Source organism: Stegostoma tigrinum, chromosome 43, assembly GCF_030684315.1.
Source record: "Stegostoma tigrinum isolate sSteTig4 chromosome 43, sSteTig4.hap1, whole genome shotgun sequence".
In the NCBI taxonomy this organism is placed as follows: Eukaryota; Metazoa; Chordata; class Chondrichthyes; order Orectolobiformes; family Stegostomatidae; genus Stegostoma; species Stegostoma tigrinum.
In genome coordinates this window covers 11,028,792-11,055,657 of record NC_081396.1, presented here as the reverse complement: position 1 = coordinate 11,055,657, position 26,866 = coordinate 11,028,792, and the positions used below count along the sequence as shown (strand labels likewise).

At 41.5% G+C, this 26,866-nt stretch overlaps 1 protein-coding gene across 1 annotated transcript; it reads right to left on the bottom strand.

Annotated features, from left to right (window-relative positions):
• Nucleotides 1-20,897: 20,897 nt before the first annotated feature.
• Nucleotides 20,898-24,633, bottom strand: LOC125449179 (probable G-protein coupled receptor 139). Its single transcript, XM_048524855.2, has 2 exons — nucleotides 24,550-24,633; nucleotides 20,898-22,855 (listed from the first exon to the last, which is right to left on the bottom strand). The coding sequence occupies exons 1-2, from the start codon at nucleotides 24,617-24,619 to the stop codon at nucleotides 21,945-21,947; spliced, it is 981 nt and encodes a 326-aa protein (XP_048380812.1). The 5' UTR covers nucleotides 24,620-24,633; the 3' UTR covers nucleotides 20,898-21,944.
• Between the last annotated feature and the right edge of the window lie 2,233 nt (nucleotides 24,634-26,866).

The following is a 26,866-nucleotide window of genomic DNA, read 5'->3' as shown; positions in this document are numbered from 1 at the left end:
ATTCATGGGGCATTGGCACCAGCACTGCAGAAGGCAGGACCTGTTCTGATGGGCTGGGCTGGGCAGTACATGAATCATGCTAGAGCCATATGCCATATTTAGGGTTATGCACAGACCTTTAAACTAAGTGGAGTTGTTGTGGGGGTTTGTTGGTCGAATCAGATGCATTGAAAGTTAAAGGAAATTTTAAAGAGAGTGAGGGCTCAACAAGGGCTATTAAAGTTTCCAGAATGAGTAATATATCAGAGAGTATAGAAACGGTAATTTTCAGGCACAGCGGATAAGGGGCAAGCATGAGAAAGGAGCCGTTAATGCGGGGCTGAGTGAATGGTACATAAGTGTACTCTGTATACAAAACACATCAAAGGAGCTTGTGAGGTTAGGCTTATCTGCTGTACCTGAAAGTTACCGTTTCTATACTCTCTGATCTATTACTCATTCTGGAAACTTTAATAGCCATTGTTGAGCCCTCACTTTCTTTAAAATTTCCTTTAACTTGCAATGCATCTGATTCGACCAACAAACCCCCGCAACAGCTCCACTTAGTTTAAAGGTCTGTGCATAACCCTAAATATGGCATATGACTCTAGCATGATTCATGTACTGCCCAGCCCAGCCCATCAGAACAGGTCCTGCCTTCTGCAGTGCTGGTGCCAATGCCCCATGAATTCGGACCCGTTTCTCCCACACCAATCTTTGATTCAGGCATTTACCTCCTCAATCTTGTGGACCCAGTGCCAATTAGTTCTTGCTCGGGTAGTAATCCAGGGATAATTGCATTTGTAGCGCTGCTTTTTACTTTATTCCATGTTCATCCACTTCACCAACACCTTCCACCCCAACCTTCAGTTCACCTGGGCCATCTCCAGCATGTCCCTCACGTTCCTGGATCTCTCAGTCTCCATCTCAGGCAACCAGCTTGTAACTGATGTCCATTTCAAGCCCACCGACTCCCACAGCTACATAGAATACACCTCCTCCCACCCACCCTCCTGCAAAAATTCCATCCCCTATTCCCAATTCCTCCGCCTCTGCCGCATCTGCTCCCACGATGAGGTATTCCACTCCCACATATCCCAGATGCCCCAGTTCTTGAAGGACCGCAACTTTCCCCCCACAGTGGTCGAGAACGCCCTTGACCGCATCTCCCGCATTTCCCGCAACACATCCCTCACACCCCGCCCCCACCACAACCGCCCAAAGAGGATCCCCCTCGTTCTCACACGCCACCCCACCAACCTCCGGATACAACGCATCATCCTCCGACACTTTCGCCATCTACAATCCGACCCCACTACCCAAGACATTTTTCCATTCCCACCCCTGTCTGCTTTCCGGAGAGACCACTCTCTCCGTGACTCCCTTGTTCGCTCCACACTGCCCTCCAACCCCACCACGCCTGGCACCTTCCCCTGCAACCGCAGGAAATGCTACACTTGCCCCCACACCTCCTCCATCACCCCTGTCCCAGGCCCCAAGATGACTTTCCACATTAAGCAGAGGTTCACCTGCACATCTGCCAATGTGGTATACTGTATCCACTGTACCTGCTGTGGCTTCCTCTACATTGGGGAAACCAAGCGGAGGCTTGGGGACCGCTTTGCAGAACACCTCCGCTCGGTTCGCAATAAACAACTGCACCTCCCAGTCGCAAACCATTTCCACTCCCCCTCCCATTCCTTAGATGACTTGTCCATCATGGGCCTCCTGCACTGTCACAATGATGCCACCCGAAGGTTGCAGGAACAGCAACTCATATTCCGCTTGGGAACCCTGCAGCCCAATGTTATCAATGTGGACTTCACCAGCTTCAAAATCTCGCCTTCCCCCACCGCATCCCAAAACCAGCCCAGTTCGTCCCCTCCCCCCCACTGCACCACACAACCAGCCCAGCTCTTCCCCTCCACCCACTGCATCCCAATACCAGTCCAGCCTGTCTCTGCCTCCCCAACCTGTTCTTCCTCTCACCCATCCCTTCCTCCCACCCCAAGCCGCACCCCCATTTACCTACTAACCTCATCCCACCTCCTTGACCTGTCCGTCTTCCCTGGACTGACCTACCCCTCCCTACCTCCCCACCTATACTCTCCTCTCCACCTATCTTCTTTTCTCTCCATCTTCGGTCCCCCTCCCCCTCTCTCCCTATTTATTCCAGAACCCTCACCCCATGCCCCACTCTGATGAAGGGTCTCAGCCCGAAACGTCAGCTTTTGTGCTCCTGAGATGCTGCTGGGCCTGCTGTGTTCATCCAGCCTCACATTTCATTACAAAGGAGCTTGTGACATGGACTGAATTTGGGAGGCACGATGCATTGGGATTAGAAGAGACATGGTTGCAAGGGGCTCGGAAATGAATGTCTAGTGGTGTGTATCATATCGAAAAGACAGGCAAATGGGCAGATGAGACGAGTTTGCACTGTTATTAAGACGTTACAATACCTGGACAGCAATCATTGGTCATGATTGCACTACGTTCAGTACCCTTCGTGACTCCTGAGACACTGATGCAGTCTGTGTTGAAATTCAGCAAGATCTGGACAATATCCAGTCTTGGGCTGACAAGTGGTAAGTGACATTGAGCCACACAAATGCCGGGCTATGACCACCTCCAATAAGAGACGATCTAACCACTGTCCCTTGACATTCAATGGTGTTACTGTCACTGAATCCTCCACTATCTATATCCTGGCTGTTATCATTGACCAGAAATTGAATTGTACTCGTCACATTAACACAGTGGCTGCAAGACAAACCAGATTCTAAGAATAAGCAGCAAGTACCTCACCTCCAGACTCCTCAAAGCCTGTCCAACATTTGCAAGGCACTAGTCAGGAATGTAATGGAATACTCCCCACTTTCCTGGATGAGTGCAGCCTCAACAACACTTCAGAAACTTGACACCATCCAGGACAAAGCAGCCTGCTTGATTGACACTCCCTTCACCGCCGACGCCCAGTAGCAGCAGTGTACTATCCACAAGATGCACTGCAGAAATTCACCAAAGATCCTCAGACAGCACCTTTCAAATGTGTAACCACTTCTTTGCAAAAGGACAAAGGCATCAGGTTTATGTGAACACCACCACCTCCAAGTTCCCCTCCAAGCCACTCACCTGTCGTGACTTGGAAATATATCGCCGTTCCTTCACCGTCGCTGGGACAAAATCCTGGAAGTCCCTCCCTAATAGCATTGCTATTTGTCAACCCACAGCAGGAGGACTGCAATGTTTAAAGAAGGCAGCTCACCGCCACCTTCTCAAGGGCAACTAGGGGTGAGCAAGAAATGCTTGCCAACCAACGGTGCCCACATCCCACAAATGTGTAGTGAAAATAAAGTGATATAAATTCGGAATATATAGAATTTGTGCGGTTTGAATTGACGAAAAGCAGTTAATGTGCAGATCTCCTACTAGCAGTCAGGATGAGAGGGAGAAGACAACTGGAAAATACGTTAAAAAAAGCATACTGCAATAATCATGGGGGATTCAGTATGCAGTTAGACTGGGGAAATCAGCTTGGTATTGAGTGGCCAAAATGTATTCGTGCAACGTTTGGGAGACTTTTATGTCGAGCAGCATGTGGAAGGGCCCACAAAAGGCAATTCTGGATTTTGTCAGTAAAAATGACAAAAACGGCATGAGGAAGGAGCTGGCCAGAGTCAAGCAGGATGAGTGGGAAATGGCTAATGTAATACTCCTAGTAAAAAGGAAGCAGGCAGAATTGTAGGAAACGATCAGACGGCTACCTTGACTTCTGTCATTGGGTTTCTTGTGTGGAATGACCTGCCAGAAGAAGTGGTAGATGGTGGTAGGCTTATAATATTTAAAAGATATTTGGAAACATTTACAGGCATTTGGGACAAAGACAGTTAAGTGGGACTGGTTTATTTTTGGGAAACTTGGTCGGCACTGACGAGTTGAATGAAAGTGCCTCTTTCCTTACTGCATGACTTTATGACTCTGTGTTTGGTCTGACGGTTCGAGTTTGTTTTAGCCAGTAGTTGGATTCAACATTTTGGAAATTGGTTTTCTGCATTTTAATAACTGAGCATAAAACTGAAGTGCCTTTTGTCAGGGGATCTTCAAGATTTTGCACGTTGAAAGTGAACAAGATTAAGTATTTTTTGCATTTTAATTACGAACTCACTGCTCACAATGTGGTCTGTTTTGAGTTGTGAACAGCACACACAGACTGGTTGGTTACACCACAGAACTATATCCATTCAGTCTGGAGCCTGATCGTCTGGTCATTTGTCAGTTTAATTTTCTGCCCCACTCCCACTCTCTCCTCAACCTCTGCATTGCTGCACTCAGCGACGTGCAATGCTCCAGAGGAGCTCAATGGGTTGTGGGAGAGCACCTTCAAGTTGCACCTTCCGACTTCCAAAATCGACATGGAATTTCAGCAGTTTCTTCCACAACAGAGTTTTGTCAGGACGTGGAATACTTGCAAAGGAAACTTGCTGGAATTTTGTGCAATGATTAGACGGCGGCTGCTCATCCTCGATTGCATGTCTGGTGGGAACAGTTTCGTCCTATCTCTTCTATCAGTTGCAAATCAAAGCCCAGAAGCCTTAACTGAAATCACACTTTGAATTTGTGAATATTTTCCTCCAAGTGAGGTAATATATTTTAGCAGAAGGGACAGGAAGATTGAATATATCCTTAACAAAATATCATCACTGTACAAATCTGAGGAGCACAGAGGGACTGAAGGATTTGGGCATCACATCCACAGATCTTCGAAGGTTGTGGGGACATATTCATTATAGCAAAGCAAATTAGATCTCTGAACTGTGGAAAACTTAACGGGTTCCTGTAAAGAATGAGGTGAAGAAATTTCTGAGGACTAATAATGGAAGGAATTACACATAGGATGCTAGGACCATGGGAAGCACAGGGGATAATAGGGACCATGGCGTGTATATCTCTAGGCCCTTGAAGGCAGAAAAATTCATAAGGAAGGCATTTGAAATACTCACGTTTATCAGACACAGGATTGAATACCAGAACAAGGAGATTTGATAGTGCTGTATGTGGTGTTAGGTCGCAGCCTGAGTACTGTGTGAAATTCTGTTCATTACCTGACTGGAATGGCCTGATTGCACTGCAGAAGTCAAAAAAGTGATTCACCAGGACATTTCCTGGGCTGACGTAATTCAGTTTTGAAGAGTTTCTGGACAGCCTGAAGTTAGAGATGAGAAGGCAGATGGTGAACATGTTGGAAGTGACAGTCATTGTAATGGACATAACTGGGGAGTCAAGGAGAAAAGTTTCCCCCTTTAGTAGTGGTGTCAGTAAACAAGTGAGCAATTGTAAGGTAAGGAGAAGGTTCAGAGTGAATTTGAGAGGATTGTATCTGGAAATCACTGCTTAAATGTATAAACCCTCATGACATTTTAAAGCTATGCCGATCAGTCTCTGCTTTGATATTGCTATCCTTTCAGAAATGACTGAGTGCTGAGTGTTTCCAGTATTTGCTTCTGCACTGGCTCTTAGTTCTTAGGACTGAAGGGATCAAAGTGTTTGGGGAGAAAACAGAAAAAGTTCCTGACGGGATGATCAACCACAATCTTATTGATTGATGAAGCAGGCGTGAAGGCCTTTGTGGCTATTCCTGCTTGACTTTCTAAGTTTCTATGACGACCATAGATAACCCATGGGATTACAGAAATAAACACAGAGCCATGGACAATAGCAGATTGGAGTATTACTGGGAAAAGGGCTGTGAACTACAGCGAGAGGTTTAGACAAACAGTACAGCACGGAAGGGTGACATTCCGCACTGTATTTGTACGAGCGTCCAGGGAGGGTCTGAACAAAGGTGACCTGACCCGACATTTCAACTTTGATTTGACTCCACAGATGCCGCCAGACTTGCTGAGATTTTCCAGCAATTTCTATTTTTCTTTCCGATTTACAGCATTCATAGTTCTTTGTTTTTTTATAAATTTACTCAACCGGGCTTCTCCATCATAGGCACAACTATGACATTCTGCTGAAGACTACACAGATTTTAAAATGATTAAACGAGATCTGTACTGAACAATTACAGGAGATGTACTGAATAATAACGAATTAGATCGCAGAGCATTGCACAAGGCGGCATGGTGGCTCAGTGGTTAGCACTGCAGCCTCACAGCGCCAGGGACCTGGGTTCGATTCCAGCCTCAGGCAACTGTCTGTGCGGAGTTTGCACATTCTCCCCGTGTCTGCGTGTGTTTTCTTCAGGTGCTCCGGTTTCCTGGCACAGTCCAAAGACGTGCAGGCTCGGTGCATCTGCCATGCTAAATTGCCCGTAGTGTTCAGGCTTGTGTGGGTTATAGGGTGTTGGTTCTGGGTGGAATGCTCCAAGTGGCGGTTTGGACTCGTTGGGCCAAAGGGCCTGTTTCCACACTGTAGGGAATCTAATCTAATCTCACGAGAGTCCTAATTTGAATGTAGATGTAGCAAAACTGAATAAAATTGTCGGGAATGTGCTCAATTAAACTGAGTTTTAAAATACTGACATAACAAATGATAATATGTTTCAGGACGGGTGGGGCCATGCCAGAAAAAGAAACATATTACACACTGAACAGACACGGCATACAATAAAACTGTGTAAACATAATGTAACTGTGCTGAACTGGCGCTGTTCACATTGAGTTTACACGTGCTGAACGAGATATTTTAATACTGAAAGGTGCAGATCTCAGCCTACTTAAACAGAACAAAACCACTGAAATGAGTCCATTCATGGCAAACCACAACTTTTCACATTTAAAAAAATTACAATACCCTGGTAGGTCTGCACTGAGTGTATTAGGTACAGTGCAAAATAACATAATATAACTGTACAGAAATGGGCCTGGTCACAATAAATACAGGCTGTTGTCAGTGAGTCTCAGGTTGTACTTACCAAGTGATCACATGTAATGATCATAATTGAGATCAAATTGAGATCTGCATGTCTGATAAAAATGCATGAAATATTAACAGATCCTATCTTTTAAATTTACTATCCTGTGATTGCAGCTAATAGAATTCCAGGTAAAATACTGCTTTTATGTGCTATCCCATCCAACATTAGTTACTTTCATAGATTCTCCAAGTTTACCTGTGTGGCTTTTATCCTGGATGGAGATCACTATCTTCCTTCAGACTTGCATAAAATCATTCCCTCCTCTTCGCTTTTGAAAGATTTTGAACATTTTCGGGGCATATATCTAGGTAAGGATGTGCTGACTTGGAGCAGTCCAGAGAAGATTCACAATAGTGATCCCGGGATTGGAGGGCTCATCATACACAGGGAGGCTGAGGACGCTCAGTCTTTACCTGATGGTGTGGAGGTGCCACTGTCAGACTGGGTAGACAAAATCGGAAATCACACGACACCGGGTTGTAATCCAACAGGCTTGAAAACACAAGCTTTTGGAGCCTCACTCAGTATCAGACAAATGCTTTTGAAATAAACGATCAAAGGGCCACGAAACCTCCCCAGTTTCAGATGACCTATCGAATAAGAGGCCCTGCCTGATATCACAATATCACCAGAAGGGGGCAGTTCTTCGGTAAAAACAGTTGTAACCGTATATTGCAGCTGACCCGTCATAACAGTGAATATGACTTCCTGGGTATGTGGGGCCATCACCTTCACTGCCGGGTCAGCCCATCTCCCATTTCAGTGTATGGCCAGTCCGTAAGCAATGGCGAGGATGTTACTAATTGGGTTATGTTATCTCACTGGTGTACTCCATACAACACCTGAGGGAACACAATAGCAAAGAAATAACATTCATAGAATTCCAGCGATTCCAGAAGAAAAGGACTCTGAAAGAATGGGACCAATTCATATCCCTCATTTACCTACGCCATGGCGTATGCCAGTTGTCCTGAGAAACCATGGCAATGGGAACATATTGTTCATGGAACGACTCGAGCCCTTCAGAAGACAAGCAAGTCCATACAGGAAATCAGCCCTGAGACAGTCACAGTTAGGATTGTTGTGCTACAAAAATTGAATGGCCTTTAAAGTTATCTTGGTCAAGGAAGGGGGTGAATGTGTTACAATAGGTAAGGGCTGTGGTACTTGAATAGCAGACAAATCTGAGAACATACCTGATGTCACCATTCTGCTTTGGGGTACTGTTCTTCTTTGTTACTATCTTGGTTCTGATAAGGTGCATCAGAATCCTTTGTAGCAGTTGTGTCAAACAAACTATGGCCAGTGCTATGGTCCAGCAGGTAATGGCGGATAAGGATATAGAATTCCAAAGACTAAGTCAGATTGAATTCTAAAGTTGTCCTCAAAGGACAAAGGGTGGAAAGGGAGGAGGGGGGAAAGTGGGTGGAGTGTGGAACGAATCCAAATTTGCAGCCAGGGATGTACACCAGCGAGTGTCAACCATACCTGGTTCCAGTTAAGCAAAGAAAATAGTATGTTCTAAACACCCTCAAGTGGTGTTGAAAGCATTCAAGGTAGATAAACTATGAAGGGGATAAATGTCGCTAAGGCTTGAAATTGAGAGATGTGCTTAGTCAATAAGAACAGCATCAAATTGTGTATAAAAATGTAATTGTCAGCTTTGGACTCAAACTCATCAGGCGAGGATGCTATGACCCTGCTGGCTGGCTGTCCAATTGTAACTAGCTAAATGTCAATTTTGCATGAGAACTAACTTTATAACGGTGTATTTAAGTTTGTTTTCCCCCTGAATTTTATCATTCATATTACAATAGATGATATGCAGATATCGATGTAGGTATATGTTTCAATGTGTCATTCTGGCACTTATACCCAGTAAGAAGTAACTCACACAAGGCAGTAACGTGGTCCAAACTGGGTCGTCTACTTGGAAAGAAAATGAGGGACTGGATTAATAACCCCTATGGTAGGAAGTATTCCAGGAGCTAAACTAGCTTATTACACAATTAGCAGTTACTGATAATGTGTAATTAATGAAAAAAACTAAAGCTTCCAGCTGAAAATGAGTGTACTGATTAGAACTTCAGCAAGTCTTGCCTGTCGCCCTGATAAAGTATAAGATGGAATCTAGAACATAGTAAGAAATATATATGACTTCTAAGAGATTACATGCAGACAACACACAGTTTCAACAGATAACTCAATACTGATCGGCTTAAGCCAAAAGACACTTAGACGATCAAGGAAACGAGTGGCATAGCTTACCCCACATTACTGAAGTAGAATCTGAGTAGAATGCTGAGTAGAATCTTCTATCTGAAATGCGGTGTTCACTCCCTTCATAAATAAGGCAGGGTGGAGTGGCAATCTGCGTGAGATTGACATTCCTCTGAAAATGTGGCCCAATGTCACGATGCTGGAATATGGTGGGTTGCATTGAATTCACACTCATTGAACTTGACATGACTGAATGCATCTGTCCTGAATCTGTGCTTCTCTGCACTGACTGAGGTGACTGCAGTGAAACTGTTCATGGTGCACTCATCTTGTCCACAATCAACTGAAAATGTCTTGGGTAACATTACGCTCAATGCAATAATGTACTACAGAGCCAATTCACATCGAGTTTGACAACACTCACCTGGATGTGGACAAACTGAATACGCACACAGATTTTCTATAGTGAGTGCACAATCTCAAGGAAATTTGCATCAGGCTGCACCTGATAGGTGATCATTCAAACAGAGTCGTGGTCAGAATTGAGAACACAGCTGTGTTATCCTCAAGAAATCTGAATTTCACCATCAGACGATAGGCAAACAGCACTACTTTTATTTGGTATTCACACCAGGTGAATCAGGTGAATCAAATTTTACTATTCTCTGAGCAGTTTGTACAGAGCCCTGTTCCATGGAAAGCAAAATCATTATTCTCATTTAAATAAGAAAAAAATCTTCAAAGCAGAAGCTGCAGGAAACAGTTTGCAAGCATGACCATAATAAACATAAAAGAACGAACAAACTAATTATTTGCCTTCAGGCAGGCATCAGAATTCTGTTGAAGATACATTGCAATGATTTGCAGAACGTGCTTAGAAATGCAAGAAATACTGATAGGTTTGTTGTTTGCTATTTACTATCCAGCGATTGCAGATAAAGAATTGTACACAGTTAGTAGTTCCATGAACGAATAGTCAGCTACAAAAGTCTCCAATATTAACAACGATGCATCTCCACAGCAGTCCTCATTCTGTTCAATGGGATCTACCTTTCCCCATCATTGCTGTAATGTATTAAATTAAACTTTCTGATTTCTCATCATACTCGTTGATTTCACCATGTTTATTTACGTGATTTAACCATGTTTATTTTATCATTATGACTTTTTAACAACTTTTTCAGATGTAATTTTGAGCATTGACGTTTTGTGTACATCTGGATTTACATGTACATCAGACAAGTTAATGAAAACAGCTTTCCTTCTATGAAGGGCACTAGGGAATTAGATGGGATTTTAGTTATAGGCTCATGATAATCAGCCTTTTAATTCCACTAAAAATGAACAGTATAATTAGTATCTAGGGACGAACGACATTACTCTAGTCTCTGGAATACTTGCTCAGTTACAATGTCTGTACGCCATCTTTTCCTCTTTTGAATATATCCTCTTCGGTTCTTTCTCTTTATCACTCTTAAATCTAACTTGGCAGTGATTGTTACCCTATCTCGACGAATATGTGGCCTGCCCCAATGTATCATGTTTTACTTAGTGTCCATGGCAGTGATGAATCTCCTCGTGATGTTCACGGCTGTTATTTTAAATCAATTTGCTGGAATGCATTTCCTGTTTAATTTCTTGTTCATAACGCCAATACGTAGATTTTGTTCTGTATTAAACTATGCTGCCCTTTGCAATTCTGTTTGGTTCACCGTTGCTTTCAGCTTTTATTGCTTTGTGACATTTCTTAATTGTAAATAAAATGTTGAAACAAGAATGCGGCTGTGCGGGTCATAGGGATTGTGTCAAGGCTGAGATGCCCAGTAAACATTATCTCATATTTTGAATATGAACCTATCTATGCAATTGGCATTATATTCTGGTACTGCGCCATAAAGGCCATTGTTTTTTGCGTCACCTGCATGAACTGTATTTGGCTGGATTTGCAGTGTTTTAACACCTTGTCTCCCTTTTATTCCGATATATCGGCTTAATACTCCAACTATCAGATACATTTGGGCAGGCAATGGAATCTGCAGGAAGCTTTGGCCCCAGGGTAATGGAGAGAATCAGAGCAATACACACGTAGAAAAGAAGAAAAAAATCTTTTATTTTTCTTTGTCTCAAGTGGTTTCATTCTGTTTTTTTTAATGCTTTCTGCATAACATTCTTGATTTCCTGCAAGCGAATTATAAATCATACTTATCTTTCTGCTTCTGATTTCACTAATTCCACATTTATTCTTCAAGAAATGAAGTTATGTTCCAGTTATCGATTTCCTACATCAACCCGACATTAGCGGCAATATCGGGGATAGTCCATATCACATTAGAAGACGTGCTCGAAGTATTAGATTGTATAAAGTTGGATAAATCTCCTGGTCCTCACCAGATATATCCAAGAATCCTGCAGGAGGCTAGGGAAGAAATTGTGACACAATTGCATCATCGTTATCCACAGATGAAGTCCCAGAAGACCGGAGGGTAACAAACATTGTGCCATATAACACAAACTTATCGGGTTTGAAACATACGGTAAAACGGATTTTAATTTATACAAAATGTCCACCCTTTTCAGTCTTCATACGGAGAGAATTTCCTTTCTTATTATCTCTATAAAATTTCCATTAACAGCGATTCAATTCCCATTTCTGATAGCTAGAGGTAATGTATTATTGAGCTTAAAAATTCTCAGCTTCAATTAACCCCTGATTTAAACCAAAAAAAGTTGAGAACTTTTAGTAAACTCCTTACAACGAGGTAATCTAAGGTTGCCAAATCCAAACTTAAATCTGTTCCCATGGCCAACTATTATACACTTGCAGTTCTAAAAAATGCTCCTCAGAACTCTAAACTTGCAGCTGAGTTTCTTTTTAACCTCAAAAATATGGCTGTTTTATTCTCCATGAAGAATCCCTCCCAGCGTTTCACCAAAATTAAAACATTATGTTGATAGAAATATATAGATATTAATCGTTAATTTTCTGAACAGAAACGCAAAACCTATATGCCACTAGTTAATTAGAAGTATAAAACATAGATGTCACTAATTTACCTTCAAAATATCAAGCTCATAAAGATATCAATCTATAAATCGTACATCTTATATTCCAGTACATCGGTCACAGCTTCAAACTGCTACGCACATCCATGGTCCATAGATGAATCCATCAATGAAGCTATTAGTCTGGCTAAAAGAGGATAATTACTTCTGGGGAATGAGTGCTTTTCTCTAAAGGAAATGTACTATGCCACTCAAAAGCAGTATTTTTTAAAAGATGAAATCGCAATTTTCTCTCTGGATCATGACATGGAAGTTCACAAAGCGTGGGTCTGAAATAAGTAACAGATCTAAGAGTAAAATTGAATGACAGGTATGAAGATTGTGATCTGCAGCCGTTCAGTATTCATCAATTATTTTCGAATTCACATTAAATATGGATTCAAACATGAGAGCATGCACTAGTGAGCTCGCATGTGACATGGCCATGGAATGAATATTCTGCTATATAAATTATGTTTCATCTTAGATTATTCTATTATCAATGGTTAAGTACTTTAACAAAGATATTCAATGGATATTGATTCCCCTCTTTAACCCAATATTGAATTTAGCCTGAGCCCCTGCATAAATTCATTTATTTGTCCACTGCTGTTTTGTTGTCTTGTTCAACTCAAAAACCAAATATTTTGTGCATGTATTTCATTCAGACACTGTTTCTTTACAATCAAACCAAAATATTTTTGTTACCACAAGCTACATTTAATTTGGATACTCATTATGAAATTTCACAGAAAATCAAATATTGATAAAATAGCTAAAATTGAATTGCAAGTAGCAACAAAAATAAGAACCGGCAGTCAGCAAGTTAATCCTTACAAATTGATCCGATTATTAGTGGAATTTAGGGATGATGCCAACCAACATATCTGTCTTTTGACGTATGCAGAATTCCAACCTTATGTAGTGTTGTTCTTCTGAGTTCTGCTTCGATGAGTCCTCGAGTTCAATTCATATTCAATTTTCTGTCCTTCACTTGTGGTGTACTTCGAAATATTCCAGATCTGAAGCTTACTTTGTTTTATCAGAAGAAACTTCCTTGTTCTTTGTCGCATTTGTTATTGACTGTCTGCTTGAAGATGCAGCTTTCTTGTAATTAATTCCTTCAACTCTTCTGCAGGGCAATCGTTATCCCTGAGGAATAAGGCAGTCATTTACCTCACAGGTACTAAAAACAGTGTTTATGTACTTCGACTCCTCCTTTCCCGAGACATTGTTAATCACTTTCAATTGCTGCATAACAATTTATTCTGTCCTTCAAAAAGTTATTTCAGGCAGAAATAATTATTGCTGCTTATGCCATCTGTGGACAACTACTGAAGTTTTAAAGTTCACAATATCACAGGACAAACAAACAACCAAGAGCTGCCAAATCAGATTTCGGTCTGTGATTTGACTCGTCCAATTATAAAATCAGTTGAGATCATACATGTGTAGGTAATTCCTACTGATTCTTCTGTACAATCACCCTTGATGGGGATTCTGGTATCATTTAACCTCTGTGAAATGTAAACGTGTCACATATCACTCATAGTGTTTCACCGATGCATGGTAACGACTGGCAGTCCAATTCGTTTTTGCAACCCTCTCAGAATTTCTCCCCTGAATTCACTCTCTGCGTGGAGAAGGCTAAAACATTTCTTGCTATTCAGCTTTGCAGATTATTACTTCCTCGTCGGAACTGGGCTGATGTTGCAAATGCTTTCTCTTTACCAATATCTTGGAAGTGGAGCATATGGTGTGGGAGCTGCCACAGGTACATCGTGCAACAGAATCCTTAGAATGTCCTTGACTGCAGCATCATCATCCGGAAGGTTTGCAGTGTCTCTCCCCCCAAAAGAATTACAGATGCACCGACTGTGACACCGATATGTGTACATTTATGAGAGAGTTACTCTGGATTTCATCAACTTGAACTGTGAATATTGCACCCACAGTATCATAGAGGAATCTCCACAATTTAGAAGCAAACCATTAGATTCATTAAGTCCAAAACGACCTTCCAAAGAGCTTCCTACCCACGTCTACATTTCTCATTCTCACCCACAATTTAGCACGGTCAATCCATCTAAATTACACATCTTTAGACTGTGCCAGGGATCTGTAGCAGCCGGACGAAACACATGCTGACTGGGGGAGAATGCACAAACTCCACGCAGTCAGTTTCCAGAGGGTGGAATCAAACTTGGATCCTTGGTGCTGTGGGGCAGCAGTGTTAACCACTGAACCACCATACCACAAGTTCAAGCGGTGAACCAACATTGCTTCCTTATTGACCAACAACTGGAACAATATCTCTTTGTTGAAACGGCACGCAATATACTCCGAATAGGGGACATCGAAGTACATCACAAGGGTAGCTTTAGACCATCATGACTCTCTGCCCTTGTCGAGACAGAAAAAAAGTAGCCACTGGAATACAATGCCAGAAGAAATGGCCACATTATTATCTTTGTGGAAGTACTGAATATAAATCCCAGAAGAAGGGCTGGATATGGATTGCAATGCTTGGAAAGAGTCACGGCTGAGAAGTGGATAATGTGAACGATGCGCTTGGTAATTCAGAGGAATAAACCAGAACATTATGATTTTGTTGTTTCAAATTTCTGAATTTCAAAACAGATGAAGGCACCATGCGGAAATCACAATTGCCTTATTATAAAATAGGATAGAAGAAATGGTCATGAATTTTCAGTATTTGACAGAAATGATCTGATGGAAAGATAGCAAATAAGAAATATCAGCATTTCAAACTCCTAAACTGAGCCGCGACTCTCCAAGGTCATGCTTTACCTGCTCCAGGCCTGAACTCGTTTCTTGGTGATGGCTCCTGATAACGATCAACTCTTTGATACTTCGAAAATTTATCTACTTCCTCAAGTGTTTTCAGTCATTTAAATTCTACAAGTTCCTGGATTAGAAAAACCCAGACATTGTGAGAATAAATTCCTTTCCATCACTGTCTTAAATGAAATCTATAACTCTGCCCGTGGCATGAGGCTTCCTCAGGGGTAGAACCATTGTGCGAAAATATGTCCTCCCAGGCCTTTCGGAATCTCTCGTGTGTCATAACATCCAACCTCATTGTGCTGCGCCATAACCATTCCTGATAAGCCAACCGCCTTGTCACAAAAATCAACTGAGTGGATCTCTCTTCAATGGCATTCGACACCAATATTTCCTTTCTGAAGCTGCGGTCACTGAGAAAGCCAATGAAGCCAATGAAACCCTCAAAGAGTTCGGGCTTGAACAGCAACAGGTGTTGGGAAAGACTGGGGGATTTTATTCCGCGACAACACATCATAGTGCTACGGATAATTGGGTTAAGTGAAAGCGTGAATAAATCAGACGCCTAAATTACATGCAAACAGCAGTTTTCATGTTGCAATGTTTTCTGGACCCCCTTTGGTAGTGTCGTGGTGGATCGGGATTGGTTTCCGATCAAGGATTAGCCCTCGGTTGCTCTGGTACAAAATACGGTGAATTTCTTCCTGCTTGACGATGATAAACGCAAAATAAATCTCAGATTTAGTAAGAGCATCTTTCATTTTACTAGTGGAAAAGAGAACAAGTTTAGCGAGGAAACGGAAGCGAAGAGAGATGTGTCGTAACAGGGTTCTAAAGTCCTGCCTATCGGGACTGTCGAGGAAGGTGTAATCTGTGTGTAAATGAAAGTTTTACTGCCCCGTGTTCGGACTAGCTCAAATATCGCTCTCGATCAATCGACCTCAATTTTTGTTTCAAAGCAGCGTGCTGGGACAATTGCTGGGTCACTTTCTACGCTACAACTTTGGTGGTATTTGATTTCAATAAGTAGTTATTAAATAATAATTCAATGAAGAGTGTAATGATGACCATGGATTCATTGCCGATTGTTGGGGAATAACCCATCTGGTTCACTAAAGTCCTTTGGGAAGGAAACTGCCGTCTTTACCTGGTCTGGCCTATACGTGACTCCAAACACAGTGGTTGACTCTGAACCGCCCGCTGGCAATTAGGGATGCGCAATAAATGCTGCCTAGCCAGTGAATTAACCCTTATCCCGTGAATTAATTTTTTAGAAAAGCTGCCAGTGTCTTCCACATCTAGAACAATGAGAATCGCACACAGTTACTACATCATTGACATTCTGATTGCCTTCAACATTCTTTCAGTATGTTTGGAAATTGCCTATTTTTGCATCTCTAAATCAGAACCATATATTCTGGCGAGTGGCTTTCCCTGGTTTCCCGCACATTTTGCATTTATTTGCTCTATTCCAAGTCTGGAAAGCTGCTTTTTCTTTTAGTAAAGCAAATGCATTTGGAACTGGAAATATTTTCGAAGTTGGTGCGATTTTCCTGTGACTTTGTCACTCAGTGAATCTGCAAATGTTGCTCGGAGGCTCATTGAGCGCCATCTAATCTCCTTGCCTTTTCCTGACTTTGTGCTGGGTGTATCGAGATGTTTAGTCGCAGTTGATTTTCTTGAGTCCAACGGATGGGCCGGAAGTCGCTGATTGATGTTGCAGCGGCCGCTTTCTGTTGGCCAGCGGGGTTTTGGGGAGCTCAGAGACAGAATCTTACAGATAGTAAGAACTGCAGATGCTGGAGTCAGAGATAACACAGTGTGGACCTGGAGTAACACAGCAGGCCAGGCAGTATCAGAAGAGCAGGAAAGCTGACGTTTTCTGTCGGGACCCTTCTTCAGAAATGTGAGAGGGGGAGCAGAAGGGTCTCAAGACGGGCCCCGATAACACACTGTGTATCTAGAGCCAGAATTTTGCTGTTTTTCTTCACGTGTCTCATCGCCATAGCGAAATTTGTCGGAGAAATTCACTGCAAAGGGCAACAGGGATCGTCGTGGACGAATGCTTGAATCATTGATTTGAAAACTATTCTACTGCAAATATATAGGTTTGAATCCAGCCCGCTCAGGTTACTGTGCCTCTTAGTTCACAGAACCTAGTTCACAATGAGTCAAAAACAAGGACCGCCACCAAACAGCTTAGCGTGAATTTCTGCACCAAAGAAAGTACCCCATGAAAGATGAATATTTGGTTGTAGTGGAATTTAAATGCATGACTCCAGAGGGTGGAATATGCATCCAGCACCTTAAATCGCTCGGTTGCATTGTCACGTCTCTATTCCTTTTTAGATCATCTCAGAATACTTACAGTGTGGAAACAGGCCCTTCAGCCCAACAAGTCCACACTGACCCTTGCAGCATCCCTCGCAGACCGCTAATCTGCACATCCCTGAACACTACGGGCAATTTAGCATGGCCAATCCACCTAACCTGCACATCTTTGGGCTGTGCGACAAAACCGGAGCACCCGGAGAAAACCCACACAGCCACGGGGAGACTGTGCAAACTCCACACAGTCACCCAAGGCTGGAATTGAACCCGGGCCCCTGGCGTTGTGTGGCAGCAGTGTGAACCACTGAGCCATTGTGTTGCTGATGGATTGGCCCGCTGCAATCGTTGTGATCTAACATGAGCCGAAGACATGGAACAGGTCTATTGCACCCTCGATCCTGCTTCGCCAATTCATGACATAATCGTTGGTGACCGTTGAGTGGGAAGCTCCAATAAGTCTCCAATCTCTGTCCCTCACTCTGCAGATGCTGCCTGGACTGCTGAACATTTACCACATTCCTACCGCCTGTGTTTCATACATATTCAGCATATGCCCCGCAGGAGGGTACAGAAAATGCAAAAGCTAACGATGACCGGCCCGACAATGCGAGCTACAGTTACAACCTGGCACCATTGAAAATCTCATTCAGCAAATCTGCTTTCAAACCTCGGATTGGTCACACAGAGGGAGGTATGTTTTGCTGGAATGGATTCTTAGGTAATGGAATGACTGTGAAGGCAGCAGCAGTGGCGATCAGCATTAAAGTTCCAACACAGAAAGAGACAATTCGATCCGGATTCTGAACAAACAAACAAAAAAACAATGTTTTTTTCGATTTGCAATGAAATTCGTGCCAGCTTGAACAGCAGAGGAATAATCTTGTCTCACACTTTTACCCCCATTTTACCCCGTGTTATCGCCCCTTCACAGTGCATGGATCTTTCGCACTTTGTAAACTGTCACGGAAGTTCCTTCTGTCATTTCAATCCCCGTTATTTGTTTTCTGTCTTGGTACCCATTGTGTTTTCCACCTTCTTTGAACGGTCAAGCAGCAGTGGATTTGTTCCATTTCTTACTCCACAGAAGCTGCCGGATCTGGTTTCGGTTAGGATTGGAAATCAAGTTCATTGTAACCCGAGTCACAACACAGAAAGCATCAAATCCACGGCATCGGATCAAGAGGGAGTTCGAGCCAAACCTCCCTCAAATCCACCAACCAGCGTCACTTTAGCCAGTTTGCCATTTCAGGGCAGTTCGGCCACGCATAAGTTTGTCTCTTCCTGGTGCCCCCAGTACTACAACCTGATATTGTAGTCCAATAGCTGGATTCTGAGAAAGAAGATAATAAAATGTGAGGCTCGATGAACACAGCAGGCCAAGCAGCATCTCAGGAGCATCCCAGCCTCACATTTTATTATCTTGGATTCTCCAGCATCTGCAGTTCCCATTATCTCTGAGAAAGAAGGCTTTCTGCACTTTTGTAATGATTGCATCGATCTTTTTTTTCATGAATTAAAAATTCCAAACTGTTCAGCCAGAATCAATAACTGTGGAGGTTTGAAAACGGATCTGGAAATGTCACCGAGGGAATAAGTCGACAAAAAAATGCAGAGGCAGGGTGGACATGTGAAAGAAAACAGAGAAAGCCAGTGAGAGGTCGGAAAAGCTGTACAGATAGTGGTGGTAGGCGGGAGGTGGGTGATGACATGCTATGTTTTACTATCCACTATTTTCATCGGTACACTCATTATTCCCGATTAATCAATCCCAGCCGCCATTTCAAAACACTGAGCAGTTCTGAATAGCCTCATTCTGTGCTGACAGTTCTCTGTACTTATTCCCCGATCGGGTGGGAACAAGGACCACGGCATTGATTCCTGGGATGAAACATATATCTCAAGAGGAGGCATTCAGTGCGATGGGTCTGTTCGCTCCGGAGTTGAGAACATGGAGAAGTGATGAGATCTTTGCGTTTTGACCTATTGGACAAATCTAATAGTGCAATGAAGAGCCAGGAAAAGCAGAGCAACACTTTTCCATCAGCGAAAAGCACTCAGCAATCAACAAGTGTCCGAGTATTGAGAAAACTGCAGGCGTTCTCAGCAGCTGGAACTGAATTCAGTGAAGGCTCTATGTTTCTTCCTAAGGGCAAGAAGGAGGAAGATAAATATACACTGCGGGAAAAGACAGGGGACAACGAGACTGGCTGAGCTGTTGCTACTGTGGTACAATACAGTTATAATGGGTGGGTTGGTCACTTACACTGCTGTAAAGTCGTATAATTTTACTTCAACAATACTGGCAGCCTTGTGCATCATGTAGTCCTGACCGATTGATTTGAAATCCACTGGGATCTCTGCATGTTCAAAACTTGCTGACTACAATTCACAAACTCTGATTTTAGGCCGATGAGCAATTCTTTTTCTGCTGTTCAGGCGCCCCACGCAAGTTTTACTGTTTAAAAGCCAGTCATGAAGCAAGTTTGTTGATGTCAGTGTGAGGAGAAATTGTTCTTCAATATCAGGCCAACGCATTCACTTCCAGTCACATGAATCAGCTTTCTGTTGACTTTCAAAAAAACGGCTTTCCACAAAATAATAAAGGCTAAGATGTACTGACACACAAAGAAGTGTTTAATAACACTGTGAACAGACTAACAGTTCATTCAGTTAATGACAGAAATTCATGTGTTTCTTATGGGAGAGCAACAGTTGCTGTCTCAAATAGCGACTGAGAGCAAAATGGGAATAAAGGCGTAGCAGCATCGGGGAAACAAAGTGGCCGAGAGAGAGAAAACCAAAATAGCGGGCAAGCGATAAATGCCGCAGCAAAGATCAAAGCGGTGCAGAGGGAATGAGACCAGGTCTAAAATGGAGAAACAACTGGAATGGCATGAAGCAAGTTGGGATGAGAGTTGAGTGGTAAATGCTGTGTGAGTTTACTCAGTGAGGGATATAACGGGTTTGAAACGAAGCCAGAGGCAAAGAAATGAGGTCAGGAGGAATAAATATACAGGAGAAGCCTTGTGATACGGTGAAAGACAGGAGAGATTAATTAACGAATAAAAATATGGAAAAGGGCAGAAAATGTGAATGTAACACGTAGAAACAAAGAGATGGAAAACGATTCTGGAATCATCAATCTCTGATCTGCGAATGTTTTTATTTCCTCGTGGTGGCATGACACATGTCAATATATAGACATAAGAAATCTGCAAAAGAATTATGGCACATTGGACATGAAACACACATTTCTAGTGCAGCAGGAAGTGAAGAAAACAAATGAAATGTTTGATTTTACTTCGGAGTTTCGTAGTTTAAACACATAGAGTTGTAAAAATTATAGCATCTTGGTGGGGTTGCTCGATAAAGAGTGTTTACAGTTTTTGTTCCTCGAGTCAAGACAGGACACGCCGGCATTGATTTCAATTTAAAGGTGATGTGACCAGGATGATTGCTGGGATGAATAGGCTGACGAGTCAAGAAAGATCGGCAGATGAGAACTTTATTCAGTACAATTTAGAAAAAACGGTGGCTGTTTTTTATTGAACCAACACTGATGGGCATCTCGCTCATCCAGTAAAGTATACGGCCATGTTAATGTTTTTGAGATGTGGGTTCGAACACCAATGTGACTCAAATGAAAAAGAATACTAGCGAGCAGCGACTATGCAACTAATGCTGTTTGTCCTGGAAGCAACAAACTCGCTCAGCTATGTAACTAATTTCTCTGTGGAAGGAAATCTGCCATCGTCACATGGCCTGACTATTGACCAAACCTTGAACGTTGCTCAACAAAACGAATAATTTACGAGGAAGACAAGGAAGTCGAAATTGTTGGAGGCAACATGTTTGATATACGCACCAACGTTTTCATAGCCTCCAAATATTCTTTGCTATTTTATAAATCTAATGATAAATTATTGGTCAGACTGTTTGGCACCCAAGTTGTACGTCTGGAAAATAATCAGCTCGAGTTCAATAAGACTTCATCTTTTGTGTAGTTTCCTCAATGTTGTGCTTTTCCCCGCGTTTATTAAATTTCGTTTACACAAGAAATTTGCTCTGGCTCAAATAAATGACCAAACCATTATCCATATCGATCAGTAGAAGTTGAGAAAGGTTGTACAGCCCATGTTATTGCTGATTATTATCTCTCGCCTCCCTGCACCGGGTCTCTGTGCGTTTTCCTGGGAGTGTGAAAATGATAGTCCACATAGCAAAAGGGAAAACAATGTCATAGAGTGTACATCAAACACCCACTACTAAAACTAGTGAAAATGCTCTTAATTTTGTCAGCAGCCTATCGTTCGTGGAAAAGTGTTACAATCACGGAGACAGTTGTCATCTCACAATCTGTGGGAGAACCCAAACGTGATGAATTTCAGACTATGGTCATGATTCTGCAGTCATGGAAAGGGCCGTAACTGTAAATATTGCAGGGGGTTGATTGAGCATCAAGAACCGTTTCAGCAAATTGTGGGTATCCACGTAAGGACTGTCGGGAATCAATTCAGAGCATCAGCATAGACAGAATCTGGACTGAGAAGGGGACTCGATCAGTGGTTGTTCCAGTATTTAGCAACATTTGCATGTCCTGCAAAAATAATAAGTATTCAAATAATTCTTGCTGGATTTTCCAGACTCAGATCTGTCTTAAATTGATCAGTAGGCTTAACGGGTATTTAATCCCATTCTTTAACTCAGTTCTGAATTTACTCTGGGTCCCAGCATAAATAAACGGATTGATGCAGGAACTCAATATTTGAAGCATATATCCGCCTTCTTGAAGTGTAAATGCGGACTTACTGTTGGCAGAGCCTGAGTGATAAGTAGCATTCCCAATTCGGATGTTGAAGATCGTGACAAAAAATAATAAATTTAACAGAATAAAACTGCCCGAGATTGCAAAGAGCAAAACAATGGACTTTTTCCTTTTCTCCATTTCTGGGTCACTCTGATTCTCGCCATTCTTCTGGGTCCTGAGTCTCCTACGGGCTCTATTAGCTGCTAGAATGTGTCTGACAGTCAGAGCATTGAGCAGTAAAATGAGAATGAATGGGAGCAGAGGGTTTATAATGCAGCGAAACCAGTCATATGCTGTCCATGCAGGAGATGTGTAAAATATGTATTTTACTGTGCAGAGCCAGGGTATTTTGTTCAATATGTAGACAGGTTCAAATGCAAAATATATGAAGACACTTTTTAGAGAGGAAAATGTGGAAACTATACCTATAATTACTATAGCCAAATTCTCTGTGCAATATTTTACTTTCAGTTTCTGACAAGAAATGGCCACAAATCGATCAAATGTGAAAGTGACTGTTAACCAGGCTGAGCTGTCGACAACTGCAAAGTTTATTGCAGTACGCATACTGCATACTGGTGTGAGAGATAGGAAACTAAAAGGTGAAAAAATCCCAGCCATCCGATTTAGTATCACAGCCGTGACTATTACTAGAAGATCTGCCACTGCCATGGACAGCAAGTAATAAATGATGCATCCAGAGAGACCGCATCTTCTTCGGGACAAGATCACAATTACTGCCAAGTTAGCTGCAGGAGAAAGAGAGAACACCATCATAACTGATTTGGCTCGAATAAAATCATTCATTTTACTGTGCTCAGTGCAATTTAAACAGCTGAGAGCTGAACAAATGTGAACAAGTTTCTCTTCTGCTTGGTTAATCATTTTGATTAGTTTTACTCGATAATCTTGGTTAAAATATGCCACATTATGACTCAAAGATGAAAGAAATATCATCAGCTCTGAAAGACGTCCATAATAAATGGGAATGGACATCTAACTAAACACCCAAATATCTAATTTACAAGAATATATTAAACCAGAAAAGAAATTCAGAAAATGCCAAAGCCAATAAGTAAGAGAAGAGACAGCAAGATGTCTGGAAGCTAATATGACCACAGTTTTTTTCCCCTACCGGAATTAAATGTGGCTGCTTCCCAAGGAAAAATCTTAAAATAATTAACTTTGAAAAAGTCGATAGACAACTTGCTCAAAAATGTTCTGACACACAAAGAACTGAAAGGGAAATTTGTGTTTCTGCAAATTTGCTGGGGCAATCATTTGTACGATGCAATGAGAGGAGCTTAGCTGGTAACCATAGGTAACATTTGGGGCTCCATTGGAACTGGAACGGGAATGATATCGAGTGGAGAAACAGCTTGCAACAACGCTAACACTGCTGCACTCGTTAGCAAGACAAATGGTCAACTTCATCCCATATTGCTGATTTAAAATGAAAATTTGATTACATATACACTGTAATTGTAATCAGTTAGACTGCTTTACATGCTGTACTGAAAGATAGAACAAATGGAAGGCCCTGTCAAAGACTGGGAGTGAAAGCAAACCGGACAGTAAGTCATCAATTTAGAATAATCAGAACACATATTACATCGGTGGACAATGGAGCTGAAGCAATCAATGTTACCAATTGAGATAAAAAAAAACTATTCAGTGTTTAAAAAATTATCACTCGTCCACCAACGGGAAACTTGTAACTGTACTTTGAAAATTATGGCGCTGAAAATCTCTTACTTTGGAAATGCATTCACCCAATTTAGATAAAAATTATTCAATTTTTGAATTCCGTCAATGTAACCGCTTTCGAGAGTGTTCCAATGCATTCTAAATTAACAATGGCACTATGTACTCCAAATGTTGCAATGTTATAATAATCCACATACCAAAAAAGTCTGCAAGATGAGAGAATTTCGATTACACTGTGATGACAGTGTGGATATTAATTGTCAACCATCAACATTACTACTTTCAACCATAATAACTTGTTAGCGATTCACTAACAATAGTTCTGCCAAACCCACAAAGAGTCACGAGAAAGCAATGGCAAATTTGGGAGGATATATGTTTAAAACTGCGGGATGATATTTAGACAAGCAGTGTGATTTTACAGACAACATATTACAGTTTAATGGGGATGGGGTTCTATGCTAGTGATGGGAGAAAGAACTACATTAAATGTGATGAATGAAAGCATTGATACCTCAAAGTGCTGTCAACAAACAGGATCATCTATGCGGTAAACGTTATCAAGAAATAGTAACTAATATTACACATTTTAAGGTAAAAGTATTGCAGGTGTTCCCGGATAAAGCATACTCATTGAATGTGGTAAATAGTACTTGTGAAATGGAGAGGCGCTAATTAAAAATTATGTTGTTTCATAGAGCTATGAAGGAGTTACTTAAAGTCTACGATAATTTACCTGGAACTCCGATCACTGCAACAAAGGAATAGTAAATGGCAAACTGTAGACCTTTCACTAATCCGTGCATGTCTATCAGAAGCTGTGAACTAATTTGCTGAACCCTTGAAAATGATGAGTGTTAAGCTTATGTCAGGGCTCCAAGGGAGTTAATTAGATTCTATGACATATTGCATTAATTAAACTTATTGCAATTAATAAACAAATATAACTATGGGTTGGCAGGTGTTGATGTTTTGTTGTAGCAGAATGTTTTTCCTAGGATGTGCCAAGGATCAAAGATAAAATGTCCAACAACAAGAGACAGAACCACTACAGTGAGCAATTCTGAGAAAATTAGGTCTGATAAAGGTACTTGAGTTCTTGCTTACCAGTCTGGACTTCTTACGTGTCAAATTTCATATGAAGAGTGGTCGAGTAATTTTCATCTAAACTTGATGAAAATGTCCAACAACAAGAGACAGAACCACGACAGTGAGCAATTCTGAGAAAATTAGGTCTGATAAAGGTACTTGAGTTCTTGCTTACCAGTCTGGACTTCTTACGTGTCAAATTTCATATGAAGAGTGGTCGAGTAATTTTCATCTAAACTTGATGGAGTATAGAACGATAAGGAATAATTCCATTAAGTTTACACAATACTGAGAATCTTGGATAGAGTGGACTATAGGAAAAATGAAGTGAAGGCACAACACTTTAGAACTGAGATGAGAAGGAATTTCTTTAAGCAGAGGGTTGTGAAACTCTGGAATTCATTGTTGTGAAAGGCTTTGGGGGCCTAGTCATTGAGTGTATATAATACAGAGGTACTTTTTCTTTACTGGTAAGTAGAGGGATAAAAGATTGCAAGGAAAAGACAGGGGAATATTGTGGAGAAACCTATCAGCCATGATCAAAAGGCGGAGATGATTTGATGTGCCAAACAGTCTAATTCTGCTCCAATACCTTAAATACATAATGTCTCAGGAAAACTCAACTCAAATTTATACCCAATTTGAAAAAATAGGAATAAATCTTCGTCTGTAATCATTGTACACAGATAAAAGTAAGCACTGTTATAGTCTTGAGTAGAGGCCTAGCTAGTTATGAAAACCATCAATATGAGCATGCACAATCCTTATCGTTACATTGAATGTTGGAACACTGACCCTACACATTGTGCAGAGCAGCACAAGAGTATTCAATGTTAACATATACAGTTACTAAAGATTGCATTCATTTTTAGAATATCCTACTTGAATGGCGAGATTCAGTGATATCAGGTGATATCTGGTCTATTTCAGCTAAATCACATTCTGGCATTCCAGAATCAGATTGGCATAACAAGTCCATTTAAGGATGACATCATATGTAGAATGCAGAATATGTCATGTTCACCAGAGTTAAGTTCGACTTTTTCAGGTCTAACTCTGCACGCGCTTCATGAGCACAGGTAAACACACTTCAGATTAGAACACTACGATTCAAGAATGAGGAAAAAATTAGCATAGTTAATTATAGTGTTGATAAAGGTTAATCAATTATAAACTCAATCGAAGATTGTATCATCTTCGTTCTTTGGATATGAAAACATTCTCACCATCATGAAATTGAAGCAATAATTTCCATTTGCTCAAGTGAATGCAGCTTCAAAAATGCTGAAGAAAAGCAACAGGTTTTCTCAACAGGATAATTCAGGGCTCCAGCACAAAAGAGTGACATGACCCCTATATCATGTTAATTGGTTAGTAATAGTTACTAACGTTTATATGTTACTTTCAGATTGAAGGAAAATAAGGGAATGTTTTCAGGTTAAGAACTAAAAGACAAATAGGGTTTCTAAGAATATTAATTAAGAATTAAATAGATAAACTACAAATGCCAACCCAGGTGATGTGTTGTACATACATGATGTGAGAACTCTTTGACAGTAGTGATTACACTCGGAACAAATGTTTGTGGTTTGAGGATCTTCAGGCTCAGAGGTGATCAGCAAGAGTCTGAGCTTTGAAAAGTGTGTGGCATCAGGGAGGAGCAGAATTAATTGGGCGTCGTGTTTCAGCAGTCAGTCCAATCCTTCCCTGTGACTCCACTGAATTTGGTCATATATCAGGGACATTTGGTTGTGACTGCAGGCAAGTGGGTTCATGGGACCCACAAAGTAGTTTTGAAGGATTCACAGACCTTGAACTTGTCCAACTTATTTGAGACTCTTGCTGCCTGTGCAGATCACAGCAAGGCTGTATGGAGGATGAACAATCTAATAACAGCACTGTGATACAGGGAGCCATGGAAGAAGGGGGAGGAAAGAGAAATCCTGTTGTTATCAGGGATAGTT